At 37.8% G+C, this 17,191-nt stretch overlaps 2 protein-coding genes across 3 annotated transcripts; one reads left to right on the top strand and one right to left on the bottom strand.

Moving 5' to 3' along the window:
- Positions 1-1,724: 1,724 nt before the first annotated feature.
- zgc:162592 (uncharacterized protein LOC561993 homolog) lies at positions 1,725-4,206 on the top strand. Its single transcript, XM_068731107.1, has 2 exons — positions 1,725-2,539; positions 3,911-4,206. The coding sequence occupies exons 1-2, from the start codon at positions 1,738-1,740 to the stop codon at positions 4,204-4,206; spliced, it is 1,098 nt and encodes a 365-aa protein (XP_068587208.1). The 5' UTR covers positions 1,725-1,737.
- Positions 4,207-8,835: 4,629 nt separating this feature from the next.
- Positions 8,836-14,858, bottom strand: cyb5b (cytochrome b5 type B). Of its 2 annotated transcripts, none has more exons than XM_068730960.1 (5): positions 14,386-14,858; positions 13,291-13,419; positions 12,259-12,285; positions 12,118-12,149; positions 8,836-10,267 (listed from the first exon to the last, which is right to left on the bottom strand). In XM_068730960.1, the coding sequence occupies exons 1-5, from the start codon at positions 14,581-14,583 to the stop codon at positions 10,174-10,176; spliced, it is 480 nt and encodes a 159-aa protein (XP_068587061.1). In that variant the 5' UTR covers positions 14,584-14,858; the 3' UTR covers positions 8,836-10,173. The 2 variants fall into 2 exon arrangements, with proteins under 2 accessions (XP_068587061.1, XP_068587062.1); XM_068730961.1 differs by having other exon boundaries at positions 8,836-10,264.
- Positions 14,859-17,191: the final 2,333 nt, after the last annotated feature.

The raw sequence follows: 17,191 nt of genomic DNA, 5'->3' as shown, positions 1-17,191 counted from the left end.
CCTGCCAAGGTGGGCTGCCCTGCAAACCTGAAGCTTGATGGAAGGGGTGGCTGTGGATACAGTCAACAGTGGCATTTGTATTTCCACTGGACAACTTGCAATAAACTGAATAATTTAAACAGCAATGCTGATTGTAAAAACATTAAATTAGCTCTGTTTTACAAGGTAAGTTGTACTACAATGTTTCTGTTGTATTACTTATTCATGAGACATATGATACATAGTAGTATTTACATTAGAGGCCACACACTACACTCACATCCCACCTTTATTAATTACAATTAATCAGACAACCCTACCGGATGCGATGAAAGTCCTGCAGGGCTGAAACTGTCTTGCTAATTGTATCTAATAAAGACACACAGAGAGCTTTCAGGTCAGCTTCTACTTAAGTGTGGTTAGCCCAGCACCCATGTGTATTAAGCTAATGGTCAGAAAAAAAACCTCACTGCATAGATTGCTTTAGAAAATCCTGATACCCACCATATACTGTACATCAATAGCATGTCACAGAAACAGAAGAACAGTGTGATTGTGTGCCTAAATACTACCTTAAAGGATAGGTTCAGATTTGTTCTATTAATTTTTTTTCTATTTCAATACATTAGTCACATGCTATGAGTGAAAACTGTGAACTTTGTTTCCCATCTTCCAGAGAAAAGTCACACTAGAAAGAAGAACAAGAATGATTACAGTGAACAATAACTAAACGTACTTATGGACTTATGGCTAGTGAATTTGTATTAAGATGTACCTGAAATAATACAAACCTATCCTTTACACCCATCTATCACAATATTCCTTCCTGCCCCTCCCTGAGAGAAGGCCTACTATTGGCCCCACTTGTTTTATACTTGTTTGAACCTATTTGCCATAAAGTTTCTGTAGACATATCTCGTATTGGTTGCATATCTAACTTACTGTGTATGTGTATGTGCACATACACAAAGACATGCACATATAAGCATATTAGTATATTAACATACCAATACATTGGCTGATGCGTGCCACTTCACAAATGCAGATATCAAAAAAACAGGTGCATTTTGGATCTAAGGACATAACATGAGACCAAAAAAGAGAGAGGTTAGACTTAGTACTTAGCTTTGTGATCAGTAAGTCATGACCAAAAAATACAAATGCACACTGCTTTGCAAACATTTTGCCACCATAAATAAATTAACTTCACATTTCAACTCAGTCTTCCTCATAGCATGTCACTTTTCATAAAATATAATATCTCTCAATTGCCTTTTTAAAAGCATTTTTATTATATTGTACTGAGTCAATATCATGTACAACAGCAAGATTACCTTAAAGTATCTTATTGTAGAAACAACACACAACTGCCACTAAGAGACCTATATATATATATATATATATATATATATATATATATATATATATATATATATATATATATATATATATATATATATATATATATATATATACTATACTTTCTAAAATTAGTTAAAATTACAAAGCAATTATTCTGATAGCAGTTAAAGATATGTTGATACTGTTGCAGTGGCTGTTTGGAGAAGACTGTCGCCACCCAGCCCTAATTGCACCAGGTGTGCCTCTGATTGTCGAGGTAAACGGCTACAAGCAGCTGCAGCGCTGCTTTCGAGCGTAACCCCAAACCTTTGCTTTGACTTTTGCGTCTTTCAACGGATTTGTTTGCCTCGCGTGCTTTATGTTTTGGTCGCGACCATGCCACTGTGAGAAAAAAAGATGTATTCATCGCTTAACTTCTCAACTTCTGCCGACTCCACCCTGTCAGGTGTTGACCCTCAGAGACTACAGGAGCTGACTCACCGCTCCGTCAAAGTAAGCATTATTATCGTTTTGGGCGTGATGATCACTTTGGGAAATATTGCAGTTCTCCTGGTTATTACTTCCTCCGTGGCTGGTTGGTCAAGAAACTCTCGGTACTTTCTCCTCTCTCTCACTGCTGCAGACTCTGCATTTGGACTGCTGGTCATGCCCTTGAATCTCTGGGTGAGTCTGCTAAAGGACTACACCGAAGGGCCAGATGCGCTTTGTCACGTCGTGGCCTTTTGCAATGCCACCGTCTACTCCACCTGCATGTATACACTGGCCACGATAAGCCTGGAGAGGTACGTCGCAGTGTTTTACCCGCTGCAATATTCGTCTCTGATGACAAGAAAAAGGACACTGCTCCTGATTGCCTTCGCCTGGTGCTTCCCTCCCGTTCTACTGTCGCCAATATCATTTCCAGATGGCATTATCGAGGTTCATTTTTCAACTGCATCCCTGGTCTGCAATCCGTCCTACTCCACAAATGTTGGATACTCCCTAAGCTTGACATGCTTTATATTTTTCCCCTGCTCCATCATCATGACATACGCAAACCTGAGAGTGTGGTGCGCGGCAAAGAGGCAGAGGCTGAAACTGCGCAAATACGACTGTGCGCGTCGCAGGAGACACAATGTGGCATCCAGAGTGCTTGTGCCTGTGATGGCAGCCTACTACACTTGTTGGACACCCTGCATGGCAGCTATGATCTACAATGGTAAGCAATAAATAAGCGGAAATAAACATTTTTCAGGAGGGGAATCTTGAAAAGAAAATGAAAAAGCCTGCAATGCTATCTATCTATCTATCTATCTATCTATCTATCTATCGAGAGAGAGAGAGAGAGAGAGAGAGAGAGAGAGAGAGAGAGAGAGCTTCCCTTTTCTTCCCTAATTCTGTTGATGACACTCTTATTGAAAATTGCTTTTAACATACAGCAGCCTTTTTTCTCAGTGGATATTGGTGGAATATAAATAATGGATCGATGGATGTCTGAGGCTGTCCTACAGACCAATTTGAGAACATCTTGTTAGCTCATTTTCACACATTTCATTAAATAAGTGAATTTAGCCAAAATGAACACAAAGTTGTCCAGAATCATCTGAGGGAGTCATATGTTGAAGAAAACTCTAGAATATTTGTATCTCTTTGGTGTATACTGGAGGTATTAACTGTTTTGAAATGCATGAAACATTCTGTTTAATAATACAGGGCCGTTTAGGGTTTTAGAACTAAAGCTCCTGAGGTCAGCCCAGCTGATTGTACAATGACTGAAGAAGTGTAAAATAACTGCAATGGCTACTTGGGCACATAAAGGATATGAGGTGTCATTGTGTATGTTTTGGGTCAAATGTTTGTGAATCTAAGTGACAACGTTCAGAGTCAGTCTTTGTTGATATTGCAGTATTTATGCTGAAGTCAAACATCTAGTTTCAAAGGTAGCAAAAAACTCAGAAGTAAGTGAAGATCTACTGAAAGATTATTTCACAATTAATTGAATTAAACATACATTTAATGGCTATTTCCCCTCTACTCATTTCTCCACCAATTTCAGCTGTGACTGTGCTGATAGAAATAGCTGTCAAAGTTATTTATGTAATTATGGGCATGAATATACTGACCCATGGCCAGTTTTATGACTCAGGCCTTTTTTTTTTTTTTTTTTTTTTTTTTTTTTACTTTTTCTCATTTACCCCAACCCCATGCTGTCTTGGAGTAATCGAGACTGGAAATGGAGTCAGTGAATATTTTTAGAAGTGAAGACCTTTTCCAAAGAGGGCTGTAATTCATCTGATATGGATGAAAATCCCTGCAAAATGAAGCTGACAGTCTTAACTTACACTTCAAAGTGCTCTGCTGTCCAAACGCTAGTGAGCCTCAATGTAAAGCGGTTGCCTTTACTCCACCAAATCTACCAATTCATTTTGTACTTAAGACTATAAATGTTGATGGCTTCATATCATTGCTGTCAATGGAAAGACTGTTTGTTCCTTTTGTGACCCTGTGAACTGTCAGAAGCTGCTGTCTTGTGTTGGCGGTTGCTGTGAATACTTGCTCCACTTCAATCGCCATGTTTTCTGCCCCACAGCAGTCTCTGGTAGCAGTGCACCAGAGTGGATTGAGTTCGTGGTGGTATGGCTGCCGACCTCCAATGGTTTCCTCAACTGCATCTTCTACTTCTGGGTAAACCGAAGCTTCCGCCGGAAATTCCACCTCGTCCTCCAAAGGCTGGCTTTGGCCTTCTGCCCCAAACTGGCCGACACCCTCGGATGCCGCAACACTTCAAAGACACATTTTGTGTCAGGAATTCTGGATAATAACAACAGTGTTCATGAGCGTTCTTCCAGTGTATCGTCCACCTGCACCCTGTTGAGTTTGGCTTAGGATGTCTGCACCAGAAGAGCACCACTGGCATGGTAAGAGACATCGTCGGTGACCTCTGTGCTGTCTTGTCTTGTCCGGCTGAGCAGGTCAACTGATGTCAAATTATTGACATATCTCTAAGTAAGGTATCGGGGTAAGATGTGGGTCACATGGGTTGCAATGCAGACAGATTGGCACTAAGACAGGCTATCATGACAAGTACTTGAAATAACCAGTCTACATCATTGTGATTTGAGTTATTGATCATTGTATATTTTTCTTATTTTATTTTAAACGATGTTCAGTTGAGTGGAACATAGGCTCAATTTATAACTTATTTGGATTTTTGTTTTGTTTTACCCATGCACACAGATTTGACATGCCAAGATTTGATTCACTGTCAGAGACGGCATCTTAAACCACCTTTTAGTTGTTTTATAGTTAGTTGTCAGCCTTGTCTGTGACCCAGAATTGCCTACCATTATTTTGCATATAGCTATATAACCGATCTTTTATTAGTGTCAGCTGTTGCGTATTTAGACTTGTTGCTTAGGTCAACATATTTCACCTCAGACATTTGAGGTTAGTCAATTGGATCATCACAAGAAACTGAAATTTAGACTCCTATTCATATGACAAATTTGTGAACTAACATCACTATCCAATTACAAACGCTTAGAAAGATTAAAGCCATCAAACTCTCCTTCAATTTAAACAGTGCGTCGAAGACCTTGGCATATAACAGCTGGGAGAAGTTAACCTTTAAGTCATGGCATTTCAGGGTATGCAAGGAGAAAAGTAATTATGCAGCTACACTGTAGAAAGGTCACCACATTTGTGCCGGAAAGAGATAACTTGGGTAACTTCTGAAGCTGCGGTTGTTTATTTTAAGATATTAAGTCCAAGATCATCCTCTCAGTATCTTCTAACGCAGTATGGACTCAACCTGGCAATGCCAATGACATGTTTTTCACTGAATAGAGTTAACTGTCATGGTGAAGATTGATTTAGATTTAAAGTTAATCAGGTGTAAGAGTCTTTCCAAAAACATTCAAAGAAACCGAAATTCAGAAACATTTTATGCAACTTCTTTTAGCCTTTGGTGCTGATGAATGATGTCATCAGAATGATGTCTGATGCACAAACATCATTCATGTTTGTGCATCAGAAGGTCTGTCACTAAATTATGCAAAAAGATACCCAACTTGATAATGACCTTTTGTATGTATACATTTTGTTATGTTTCTAAATTCCTAATTTTATAAAGAATGAACAAATAACAATTAATAATGTGTTGGTTTATGGATGATCTATGAAATAAAGCATTATGCCTTTTGAAGTGTCTTCACTTGGTCTGAGTTCAGTATTTACAAATACATCATTTGTAAAAAATAAATGACGTTAAAGTGAAAAGTGTTCACTATCAGCTGTATCAAAATGCTCTGCCGTTTGTTCTGCTGCTCTCCACATTACTAAATAACAAAACAGACCTGTCAAAGGAACCGTAAAGAGCAGTGTAACTTACTCATAGCAGCCAAGTCGTTCTTCAACAGTACAGCATGTTATTGCATGAGCTGCTCTGCCTTATCAGACAAAGCGTGGTTTGCTTCCAGTGAACATCTCTGCTTTAGTATGCTCTGGATATATCTGGGGGCAGGTGTGTTGTAGGTCTGCAACACTTGTAGATGCTGTGGATTTCTTTTTTCTGAAGATTGAATTGGAAAAATTCCTAGTAGTTTATGCTTGAGCAATTTAATACAGTAATATAATTCTAATATAGAAATTGAAGTTTGGTTTGTTTCACATGCCCAGGCTGTTTTATAGTAGACCACATGGTGTGTAGTAGTAGTAGTAGTAGTAGTAGTAGTAGTAGGTCAAAGCGTGTGTGTGTTTTTGGAGTAGACAGAATAATTTGATTTGAATGTAGTGCCTAGTCTGCTGTTGTTACATTTGGCATTATATATCTGAAAAGAACACATTTACAACATCATACACTACAGAGATTAGATGACCAATAAACTATTGGAACAGCGGAATGTTAATTTACATTACTAAACAATCTGGGTTTGCTATATGCTATACACTGATAAAGTGTTTTATGATGAATCACTTGAATTGGATTATGCAAATTACCGCCTACCAATGCCATGTTGGATGAAAGGTTGAGGTGTGTGTGTGTGTGTGTGTGTGTGTGTGTGTGTGTGTGTGTGTGTGTGTGTGTGTGTGTGTGTGTGTGTGTGTGTGTGTGTGTGTGTGTGTGTGTGTGTGTGTGTGTGTGTGTGTGTGTGTGCGTGCGTGCGTGCGTGCGTGCGTGCGTGCGTGTGGTTTTGCAAAGAATGAAGTTAGAAAGAAACAAACCATGACAGACACTTCCGTAATACATGTGACTACATGGTTTAATTAGTAATGAAATATTCATATAAGGCAGGTGTAAGTACATGGGCCAAGTTTAATTTGCTCAGGTGTATACATTTTAAAGCTTTACATTTGACATTACTTGTACTGATATTTAGGATATATTTTTCATTAACTCATTGATGTGGTGTGAAGCAGAGCCCCAGGCTCAGCAACGTGACTCGGCAGGAACTTTGACATTATTTTTTTCTGGAGTGAATGTATTCCTTTCACGGGTCTAAATCCTTTAGGAAAAAAAAGTAAAGTTGGGGATGTTTTTACTGTGAAAGGTGGGTGTTTTAGTGAACCTTTTAGGCAGTTGTCAACGCTGCAAAACCCTCTCAGGATTTCCTCTGCAGACAGAAAATGTGACACTGACATTGGTTGTTTCTATGTGCTGCTGTATCTCTGCTACAATATTATGTCTGCATGCATGAAAAAAAAGAAGGAATTTAATTTGAACAACATCTCAAGTAAAACAAATAACTAAGTAATCCACGTATAGGTGACTTTTTGGACTAAGTCAATCCACTAGTCAGGCATAATGTTTGTTCCTGCAGCATCCATAAGTGTTTTTCCAGCCATTGGAGATTTTTGCCGAGCAGGTCTCCCGGGACACTGGAGTGTTGTGCATTAGCAGCCTCAGCTCTCCTTGAGGATGACTGCTGATAGAAATGACAGGCGATCCAGTCATGGGGAATGATGTTTATTTGAGGACTTCATATACTCCCACAAATACAATATGCTGTCTCATAAGAGCTCATCATTTTGTCTGGTCATAACTGCTGTCACTACTGATGTAAATGTAAAGTGTCTTTAATGATTTGTAGGACACCAACTAAGAGTCCAGATATGTTTTGTCAGTATAATGTCTCTAGATATTATTTCAAATAATCTGATTGCACACAGTCTTTATCAGCCTCACACTGTCACAGTAATAATTGTTTTTTTTCATTGCATAATGTATTTGCCACCATGTGTGACAGCATTGTTTATTGAGTTTACTGCTGTTCCATGCCCATGAAAACCTGGAGATAAACATGGCAGTATTCTGAGATGAATTTATTAGAGTTTGTGCACAAGTTAGATTTGCCATGTTTATATGTTATTTTAATATATATTTTCGCTGTTTCCGGTAAAGGCCAAATTTACATACATCAACATCTTGAGGTTGTAGTGCCACCCTGTGTTCATTTTAAGTAAGGCATGACAAAATCTAATACATCAATAAATGTATAATTATTTCTGACTGGTTGTGGTTGATGCTCGGAGGAATTGCTAATTTTATTCTATTGCATGAGTGTTTTTGTTATTAAAGATTTTTCCATTTTTTTTTAGTTGCTAAAATTGAGGAGTTGATGCACATTCAAGACAAGTAAATGTAATATTGAAGCCTTTTTTTTTTTTTTTTTTTTAGATTAACTGAAACACTTTCTTTTTAAACAATTAATACATCTTTGTAACGAGAGGACATCGAGCTCTTGATACATCCCGTCTGATTACATTAGAATGCATCAATGGGTGTTGATTTGTCCTTTCTGCAGTTTGCTGTTCATGGGCACTCTGAGGGCTCTTGTGGACGATGCAGATGGGAAGTCTTTAATTTCAATCACTGCTTCCTGCTCCTCTCCACAAAACGAGTAGATGAGGGGAGCGGGCATATACGGACTCAAATCAGTGTACAAGTGCATTACCACATTATCAGATGGACTACATTAATGCCATTGTTACATTAGAATTTGGATTATTCAAATTATTGGATTATTGCTCTTTGATGCTCACCTCCCTGTAAAGCATGACAAGTGGACTGACTTTCTCTTTGCTATTATAGATGTTGCGTACCACCATGACAGTACAAATATAGAAATAACATGTGCAGCTGTTGCCCTAACTACTCTGTATTTGTGTTTTGGGCTTATTCCTTGTTCCCAGCATCACCCTGTCATTTCTTAACTTGTTTGTAAATGGCCTCAACAATAATAGAGATCAGACTTTTGTCTTTTGAGAGCCTGCTGCACAGTTCAGAAGCTTGCTACCAGCAATTAAGGTATTTCAAGATCAGAAGTTAGTCTGTCTGTCCTTTCTGGCTCGCACCTATCATTGTGTTCTAGGTTGACATTATTTTACAGGTTGTTTTTTTTCTATGTTGCATTTGTCTGACAATTGACACAAGCAGGGAGGGAATTTTTGAAAGGACAGTTAACTAAACAGACATATTGTCAAGAGTGATAACACATGTCCTTAAGTAGCACACCATTTATACATCTTTTGAAAGATTAATTTTATTCAAAGAGACTTAATGACAGGAAATGACAATTGAAATGCAAAAAGATGGCAAATATTTATTGTTAAAGCCAAACAACTAAATGTTGACATCTGCAAGTTATTTTGTAGTCACATGTAAAAATAGCAGCAAGTTCTATTCAGTGTTGAAGGTTTTTAATTGATAGGTCGTAAACGGAATTAAAATTGTTATGCTTGTTTCTATAGTCACAGTAAATACAAATCATTTTAGAAATGCTTTGCAAAGATTTTTATTTATCATTACATATTTAACATTACCAACAGCTGAACAGCAACCTCGAGAATTAAAAGATGTTGAGTAACTAAAATCGATATGTATGTAAATATATATGCTGTGGCCTGAAACACACACCAGACTTCAATACAATTCAAACCGTCTGACAGCTGCAGTACCACTCACCCAAAACATACAATTAAGATGCATTCCAATGAAACAAAGTTGTGAAAAAGCGCCAGTTAAAAACAACAAATAAATAGTTATTCTTTCAAGGGTATTCACTCATCGTTGTCAGTTATTCTATCTAGGTAATACAATATTACTGTATTACATGCATTTATATTAATATATGGTTCAGGCAGTTTAAACATTTACACAAATTCGATAACAGAACTGTAGAAAAATAGTCAGAACACATTCTAACTTAAATAATCACTGATACCATATAACTAACATAAGAGACAAAATATTTGACACTGCAATTGGAAATATAATGTATTAACAACCAAGTGATCGATGCAATCAAGCAATTTTAAACTCCTGATTCATATTGTAAGGTAGCAGTAACATTTTTCACTTTATTAAAACAAAAGTAATGCATCAGAAATGATTATTCAGTGTAAAAAGTAGAAAGGTAGCGGTCAACTATCACCCTGATTTTATCACCATTCTGCATACTAACATCTCAATGTTAAATGAATCGGTGAAATGATGGTGCAAGTATACCAGGCAGGTAAAATAACGGAGCAGACAAATGGGTAATTAAAGTATTGACAAAACTGGGTAAAATGCATATGAAAGTTTAAGTTAAGGACAGCATTAATGACAACAGGCAGTGACAAAGAAATGCAAAGAAACTGAAGGCAGACAATTTAATAAAGTCCTTGCCCAACCTCGTCTGTTTGGTGCACTCTGAGGATGGACAAGGACAAAAGTACTTTATCAAATTGCTCACCTCCTTTTCTTGTTACAGAGGATGCAGACACTCCTAATTGTGTGCGTTAGTGTGAGGAGGTTTTTGGTCAAACATTTCAAGGCCCCCAGATGAAAAGAGATGAAAACAGCATGCCAGCTCAAGAAGACTTGTGTTCAGACAAGTAGTAGCGATACATGACACCAACGACAATTGCTGCAATAGCAGGTATCAACCATGTTGTCCAGGAGCTGCTGGAAAGAAATAGAAATATATGTATATATTTAAGATTAAAATGAACAAAACTAATGAAGATGAAGATATAAACTATATATTATTATGGCCCATTGCCTCTTTTTGATTTGCAACTATCAATGTTTTTTTAATCTCCATATTTACAGGTATTCATGTACAGTGGCTTGCAAAAGTATTCATACCCCTTGAACTTTTCCACATTTTGTCACATTACACGCCCCAAACAAATATATTTTATTGGAATTTTATGTGAAAGACCAACACAAAGTGTCACACAATTGTGAAGTACAAAGAAAATTATACATGATTTTAAATTTTTTTTCACAAATAAAAAACTGAAAAGTGCAGTGTGCAAAAGTATTCAGCCCCCCTGAGTCAATACTTTGTGGAACCGCCTTTTGCTGCAATTACAGCTGCAAGTCTTTTGGGGTATGTCTCTACCAACTTTGCACATCTAGAGACTGAGATTTTTGCCCATTCTTCTTTGCAAAACAGCTCAAGCTCAGTCAGATTAGATGGAGAGCGTTTGTGAACGGCGGTTTTCAGAACTTGCCACAGATTCTCAATGGGATTTAGGTCTGGACTTTGACTGGGCCATTCTAACACATGAATGTTTTGTTTTAAACCATTCCATTGTAGCCCTGGCTTTATGTTTAGGGTCGTTGTCCTGTTGGAAGGTGAACCTCCGCCCCAGTCTCAAGTCTTTTGCAGACTCCAACAGGTTTTCTTCCAAGATTGCCCTGTATTTGGCTCCATCCATCTTCCCATCAACTCCGACCAACTTCCCTGTCCCTGCTGAAGAGAAGCACCCCCAGAGCATAATGCTACCACCACCATGTTTGACAGTGGGGATGGTGTGTTCAGGGTGATGTGCAGTGTTAGGTTTCCGCCACACATAACGTTTTGCATTTAGGCCAAAAAGTTCAATTTTGGTCTCATCTGACCAGAGCACCTTCTTCCACATGTTTGCTGTGTCCTCCACATGGTTTCTGGCAAACTGCAAACGGGACTTCTTATGGTTTTCTTTTAACAATGGCTTTCTTCTTGCCACTCTTCCATAAAGGCCAGATTTGTGGAGTGCACGCCCAATAGTTGTCCTGTGGACAGATTCCCCCACCTGAGCTGTGGATCTCTGCAGTTCGTCCAGAGTCACCATGGGCCTCTTGGCTGCATCTCTTGTCAGTGCTCTCCTTGTTCGGACTGTAAGTTTAGGTGGACGGCGGTGTCTTGGTAGGTTTGCAGTTGTGCCATACTCTTTCCATTTCCGGATAATGGATTGAACAGTGCTCCGTGAGATGTTCAAAGCTTGGGAAATCTTTTTATAGCCTAACCCTGCTTTAAACTTCTCCACAACTTTATCTCTGACCTTTCTGGTGTGTTCCTTGGACTTCATGGTCCTGTTTGCTCCCCAATATTCTCTTAACAAACCTCTGAGGCTGTCACAGAACAGCTGTATTTGTACTGAGATTAGATTACACACAGGTGGACTCTATTTAGTCATTAGGTCAACATTCAATCATTCAGCAGTCATCAGGCAACTTCTGAAGGCAATTGGTTCCACTCAGAGAAAAGGGGGCTGAATAATTTTGCACACTGCACTTTTCAGTTTTTTATTTGTGAAAAAAATTTAAAATCATGTATAATTTTCTTTGTACTTCACAATTGTGTGACACTTTGTGTTGGTCTTTCACATAAAATTCCAATAAAATATATTTATGTTTGTGGCGTGTAATGTGACAAAATGTGGAAAAGTTCAAGGGGTATGAATACTTTTGCAAGCCACTGTAAATCAGCAGAATAATTAGCATTAAACAATGAGTGACACACGATGTTCATCATGATGACTCACCTGGACTCTCCTGAGTTCGAGACATTTTCATCCTGTAGCAGAAAGATAGGACACAAATTAGAGATGTATAAATAATTTAGCCACAAACCAAGATCTTTGTATTGTCTTTGTTAATTCTGTTTCAGTGACTTTGCTGCTTACCGTTGCCTTCTCCTTTTTTCTGTCATCCTGCAAAGAAAATCCATAAATCTTAATCATAATGTGATGGCTAAGACAAATTACACTCATAACCAAGCCAAGAATTAAAAGCAAGTCAGTTTATCAGTCCATAGTTGGTCAAAAATCAGATGTATTCAAATTAATTACAAGTTTAATATTTACAACTGTTGACAAAATCTAAAAATAAAGTAGATATCGGTTCTAACTGCAGAAATCAGTCCCTGGAGAGCCAGAGCAATAATCAGACAGCAAGGAATGTTTCCACCCTCAGCAGTCTTATGAATCTTGTAGTTTATCTTATTAATCTGTATACACTGATTGTTGCAAAGCTGTGTGTTTTGAAAAAGCAAAACTAGTGATATAGCAACATGAAACTGAACTAAAACACTATTGGGGGCCATGCAAAAAAAACTATTAAATGAGAAGAAATGTGCTGCTTTCACAATTACACAGTAATTATCAAATTATTACAATTTTAACTAAAGTAAAGTTGGAAATTTAAAACTATCTTTGTCACTCTTTTTGTCTCCTCTTACTCTCTTTCCTTGGGGCTGATAGCCGTTAGGAGAGGCTCCCTTTGGATTCACTGTCAGTTAAAAAGGATCACACATTTTTAAGTCAGTCTTCAACCATTTGCTTTGTGCCCATACATACAATAAAACAGGTTGTGCTCAGCAAGCAAAACTGCCTTTTTAATATTAATATAGTCAACTGACTTTTTTAAGACAGACTTGTGAACCTTTCCTTGAGCTATGCTGCACAGTTCCCAACATTTCCATTTGATTGAATGTCATCTCCCTCAATTTGCTAATAAGCATGTGAACCCCAAACTGTTTTCACGGCACCAACTTGTGACTCCGAGCAACTTTTGTGAAACAAATGGCTTCTTTTTTTCCTGGAAGCAATTTGGTGAAGCTGATTAATTACTCTGCATGATTAATGTCAGTATTTGACCGAGGGATAAGGACACCATGAAAAGATACTACAGGCAGGGAATCAGAGACCTGATCTTACCATGTGAAGCTCCCCAACGTAGTACTGCAGGAGCATCTCCCTGGCATCGGTGGAATGACCCACATCCTCAAAGCTCTCTGTGGCGTCAGCACCCGCCTGCTCTAGCAAAACCTCCTCGCCTCCCGGATGCTGAAATACAAATACAAGTGTTGAACTTGTCAATTTACTTATATTCAACAAACTCAGAATATCATACAGGTTTTTTTTTTTTTTAATGCTTCATTAAAGAAAAAAAAAACACTTGAAATCACAGGCAAATTTATGAAATGCACCAATATGATCAATCAGTTATGGAAAGAAACTAAGTACATTCAGGTTCAAGTCTGTACTCGTGCAATTTTGAGATGTATAACTGTACTAAAGTATTTACATTGTATTCCCCTACAATAGACAGCTAAAGCTGCCAGGTACCTTACAGATTGTGATATACATACGCCCACCTTCTAAAAACTATGAATTACTTTAGTTAACATCCCAAGTGTAATACTTAAAATTAGCTCCACTGCAAGCAGCTCCAGTATTAAACTGTTGCTAATATGATGAAAAAAACGTTAATAAAATTGACATCTTATGTTAAAACTCGAGTAGCTTCCATATGAATTATGAGACAAGTAACTTTGAGTTATAGTCATATTATTGAGTTTACAACTTAAAAAGCACGTGAACGTGTGTAGTGACTCCTTAAGGATCAACTAGTATTCAGGTATGTCATGCATCTGTACTTAGAAGCAACAATAACATTATGACAAGCGTTGGCATCAATGTCAGTTGTTAGGTAACGTTAGCTACTCGTTTATGTAACGTACAAGTAATGTTGTTAGAAGTTTTCACGATAGTTTAAGCAAGAGGCAGGTATCTTGTTCAACCAGAGCTAACTTGAAACTTTTAACTTTAAATACCGGATGGCGTAGATGTTCAACACCTTGAGGGAATACGGTCAGCAAACGTCACACGTCACATTTTGGAATTCCAGGAAGTAATCTTAGCCGATATAGCTAACGTTAGGTTAACCAAAGACTTAAACTCAAAGCACAAACTTAAAATAGGACCGAAATAGTTGCTACCGGTTTGCATAAAGTGTTTCTTATTTCTTACCTCTTCAAGGAAACTTGTGATGTCATAGACTTTGTCGTGGACGATGAGCCAAGCGTCACTGCTCATGCTATGCACTCTTATTTCTTCTAACGTGTAATATTTTACACCTTCTACTGTTTCGCCGTTTTCCTCTGTATTGGTGTCATTAGCGGATACACTACCCGTGTGAGTCGGCTCGTCGCTAATTTCCTCACCCATTCTAAATAGTGTAAATAACCCTTATGTCACTCTATACCGACAAAGCTAACGTTAGCTTCCGTTTTCCGGGTGTGCACGTAACGCTAGCTAGCTAGCTAACGTTACGTCTAAAGTCAGTTTGCACCACGTTCGAATGAGGTTAGTTCTGCTCAAATAAAGCTCCTTTTGACACCGTAGAGGAGAGATGACATAAACATCAGTATTACCACACTAACTGTAAATTACGGAACAGAAAAACTCCGTAACCCGGCACATCAGCAGACATGTGAAACCGACCAATGACATGCATGTCGAGTTACTATGAGTGGTAAACACGTGAACTGACCAATGGAGTTGTGACTTTAGGAGTGTTGCCCAATCAAAATGTACCACGTGATGATCATGAGACTTGGACATTTGCAAAGGTTGTCAACTGTGCGCTCTCGTTGCGAATCTTTGTATGACATAACGTGTCTTTTTTATATCTTTTTGTTAGACAATCTTTGTTTTGACACAATATAGGATATAATGAATAACATAAGATGTATTATAATTTAAATAATATTCCTCTTTCAACTCTAGACCAACACACGAGTATGGAAAATAATATAACACAATTTAGAAATTTAAATTAAATGACAAAGTTTTGATGTTTTTTTCATTTTCTGATGCAATATTAATAACATGCTCCATTAATGTTTCATCCATTCAGAAAATGAATTAAAATGAACTAAAATGTGTTTCTTCAGTGTTCAACTATTATAGTATATATATTATATAGTATTTGTGCCCTCGGCAAAAATATTAAACTTTGGTAATTATACATTTTGAATAATGGGAACTTTATGTATTGATGTGCCTATGGCTGTGCTCATTGAAAACCTGTGAAGCATATAATACTGACCAACAGAAATATACTTTGCCAATGGTTCATCATATACTTTACATATAAAGTCTGGATTTCATCACACTCAGGTATATATAAGGCTTTCAGGAGACTTAAGTCTAATTGTCTCAGAAGACACTTAAAAAAGACAATCTTTTCAGTAAGCAGCATAAACTTTGGTCTGACAAGCCCATCAGATAAAAACATATCTCATGCAATAGCAGCAAAAACACTTGTTGGTTGTATAATGCTCAAACCCTGTCACCTGTCACCTGTATACCTTTGTACACAAGGTTACAAGGTTATTTATTGTCATTGTACAACAGGGCTGTGCAACAAAATGCAGTTTTTAATCCCATTTTGCGTCATAGGAAAAACAGCAGTGGTTGGTGTTGTCTTTTAATATAAATTTGCACTCTTCTCAGACACCTCTTGTTACTAATATCATTGATGCTTAGTAGATGGGTACTGGTGATGTTCTGGGCGGTATTAATCACCTGCTATAGAGCCCCCCTGTTCTGGGCCGTGCACATCCCATGGCAGTTTGTAATGTTTCCAGTTAGGATGGTTTCTATTGATCCCCTGTAAAAGTTAACAAGAACTTGGCATGAAAAATCCTATACCCGCTTTGCATGAGTCTTTTAATGCTGAAATAAAGAATACCAAAAACCAGGGGTTGTCTTTTGAATATTTATTCTCTGTGCAGAATCATCACAACAGAATGCGTATAGTCTCAGTGAGGAAGAACCAAGTGTAAAGTGAACGCACTTTCTTTATACAGAAGGAGCACAAAGGGTGGGGGCCAATGTTAAGACATTTTGGACTGCTAGAAACAACAATGAAAAACAAACGGCCAGCAAGCAAAACTAGCGGCCAGATGGCCTTGGTGCTGGAACATTCTCATACAACATAGTTACAGTTATCTTCGCGTGTCGGCAAGGGTGAATTCTTCTTTGCAACAGCAAGATACATTTGAGCACATATGCTAACACAAAGGGTGAAAGTCTACTGAGTTCAGAGCAAAAGTACAAGCACTTAAGCATTTACACAATATACAAAGTAGAAATGTACCATTACAGCAGTTAGCTGCATTCCAAATCAAGATTTAGCACATACTGCAGCTGCCTTTACAAAGTACATACTGTTGCATGCAGTATGCATTCAGTTGGGACACACTACTTCATTATAACTATGCACCTTGAACTTTAACCCACTTGCTTATATAGCTGCTGTGCAAAGGATTACGGGTCAGAATAGCCAGAAAAGCTGCAAAATGTGCAAAATGTGACTGGATGCAGTAGGACATATTGGTATTTTTACTACATTTCACATGAGCTGCGTTCCAAATCGCATACTTTTTCTTTTTACATTCATACTGTAGCTGTCCTTACTGCGGTTGTGGTCGAAAAGGCAAAAAATTACATCCTACATCCAATGTCTTTTTCCAACCGCTTTGGATATTTAATGGAAAATGTCATGTGGTCAAAGAAAAATGTGAAGAAGAATTCACAAGAACTTAGAAGAAGAGAATCCGACTGTACTTACAGGCAACAAAATGATGATGCGATGGCGGATGATGTTGCACTTTCTATTCATTTCTCTTGTCATTACAGTTATTGTTGTAATCATTCAGTGCACTCTATAGCTTTAAAAAGTTATATTTATTGTTCACATTTATTGCCCCTTAGTTACCTGTTTTATTAATTCTGTGTGGTTACATAGATGCTTTTTTTCACCCCTCTT

Source organism: Cebidichthys violaceus, unplaced genomic scaffold, assembly GCF_023349555.1.
Source record: "Cebidichthys violaceus isolate CVI_PGR_0920_01 unplaced genomic scaffold, fCebVio1.0.p SCAF_5, whole genome shotgun sequence".
NCBI lineage: Eukaryota > Metazoa > Chordata > Actinopteri > Perciformes > Stichaeidae > Cebidichthys > Cebidichthys violaceus.
Note: the sequence above shows the minus strand (reverse complement) of the source record. Positions and strands in the feature narration are given on the sequence as shown.

Bases quoted from the DNA above. Each gene is read 5' to 3' on its own strand.
- cyb5b (XM_068730960.1), bottom strand. From the start codon at position 14,583: ATGGGTGAGGAAATTAGCGACGAGCCGACTCACACGGGTAGTGTATCC. The intron at 12,150-12,258 runs GTAAGCAGCAAA...TTTCTGCTACAG, and splicing joins GAAAAAAGGAGAAGGCAACG to GATGAAAATGTCTCGAACTC. The intron at 10,268-12,117 runs GTGAGTCATCAT...ATTTCTTTCCAG, and splicing joins TCGAACTCAGGAGAGTCCAG to CAGCTCCTGGACAACATGGT.
- zgc:162592 (XM_068731107.1), top strand. From the start codon at position 1,738: ATGTATTCATCGCTTAACTTCTCAACTTCTGCCGACTCCACCCTGTCA. The intron at 2,540-3,910 runs GTAAGCAATAAA...TCTGCCCCACAG, and splicing joins GGCAGCTATGATCTACAATG to CAGTCTCTGGTAGCAGTGCA.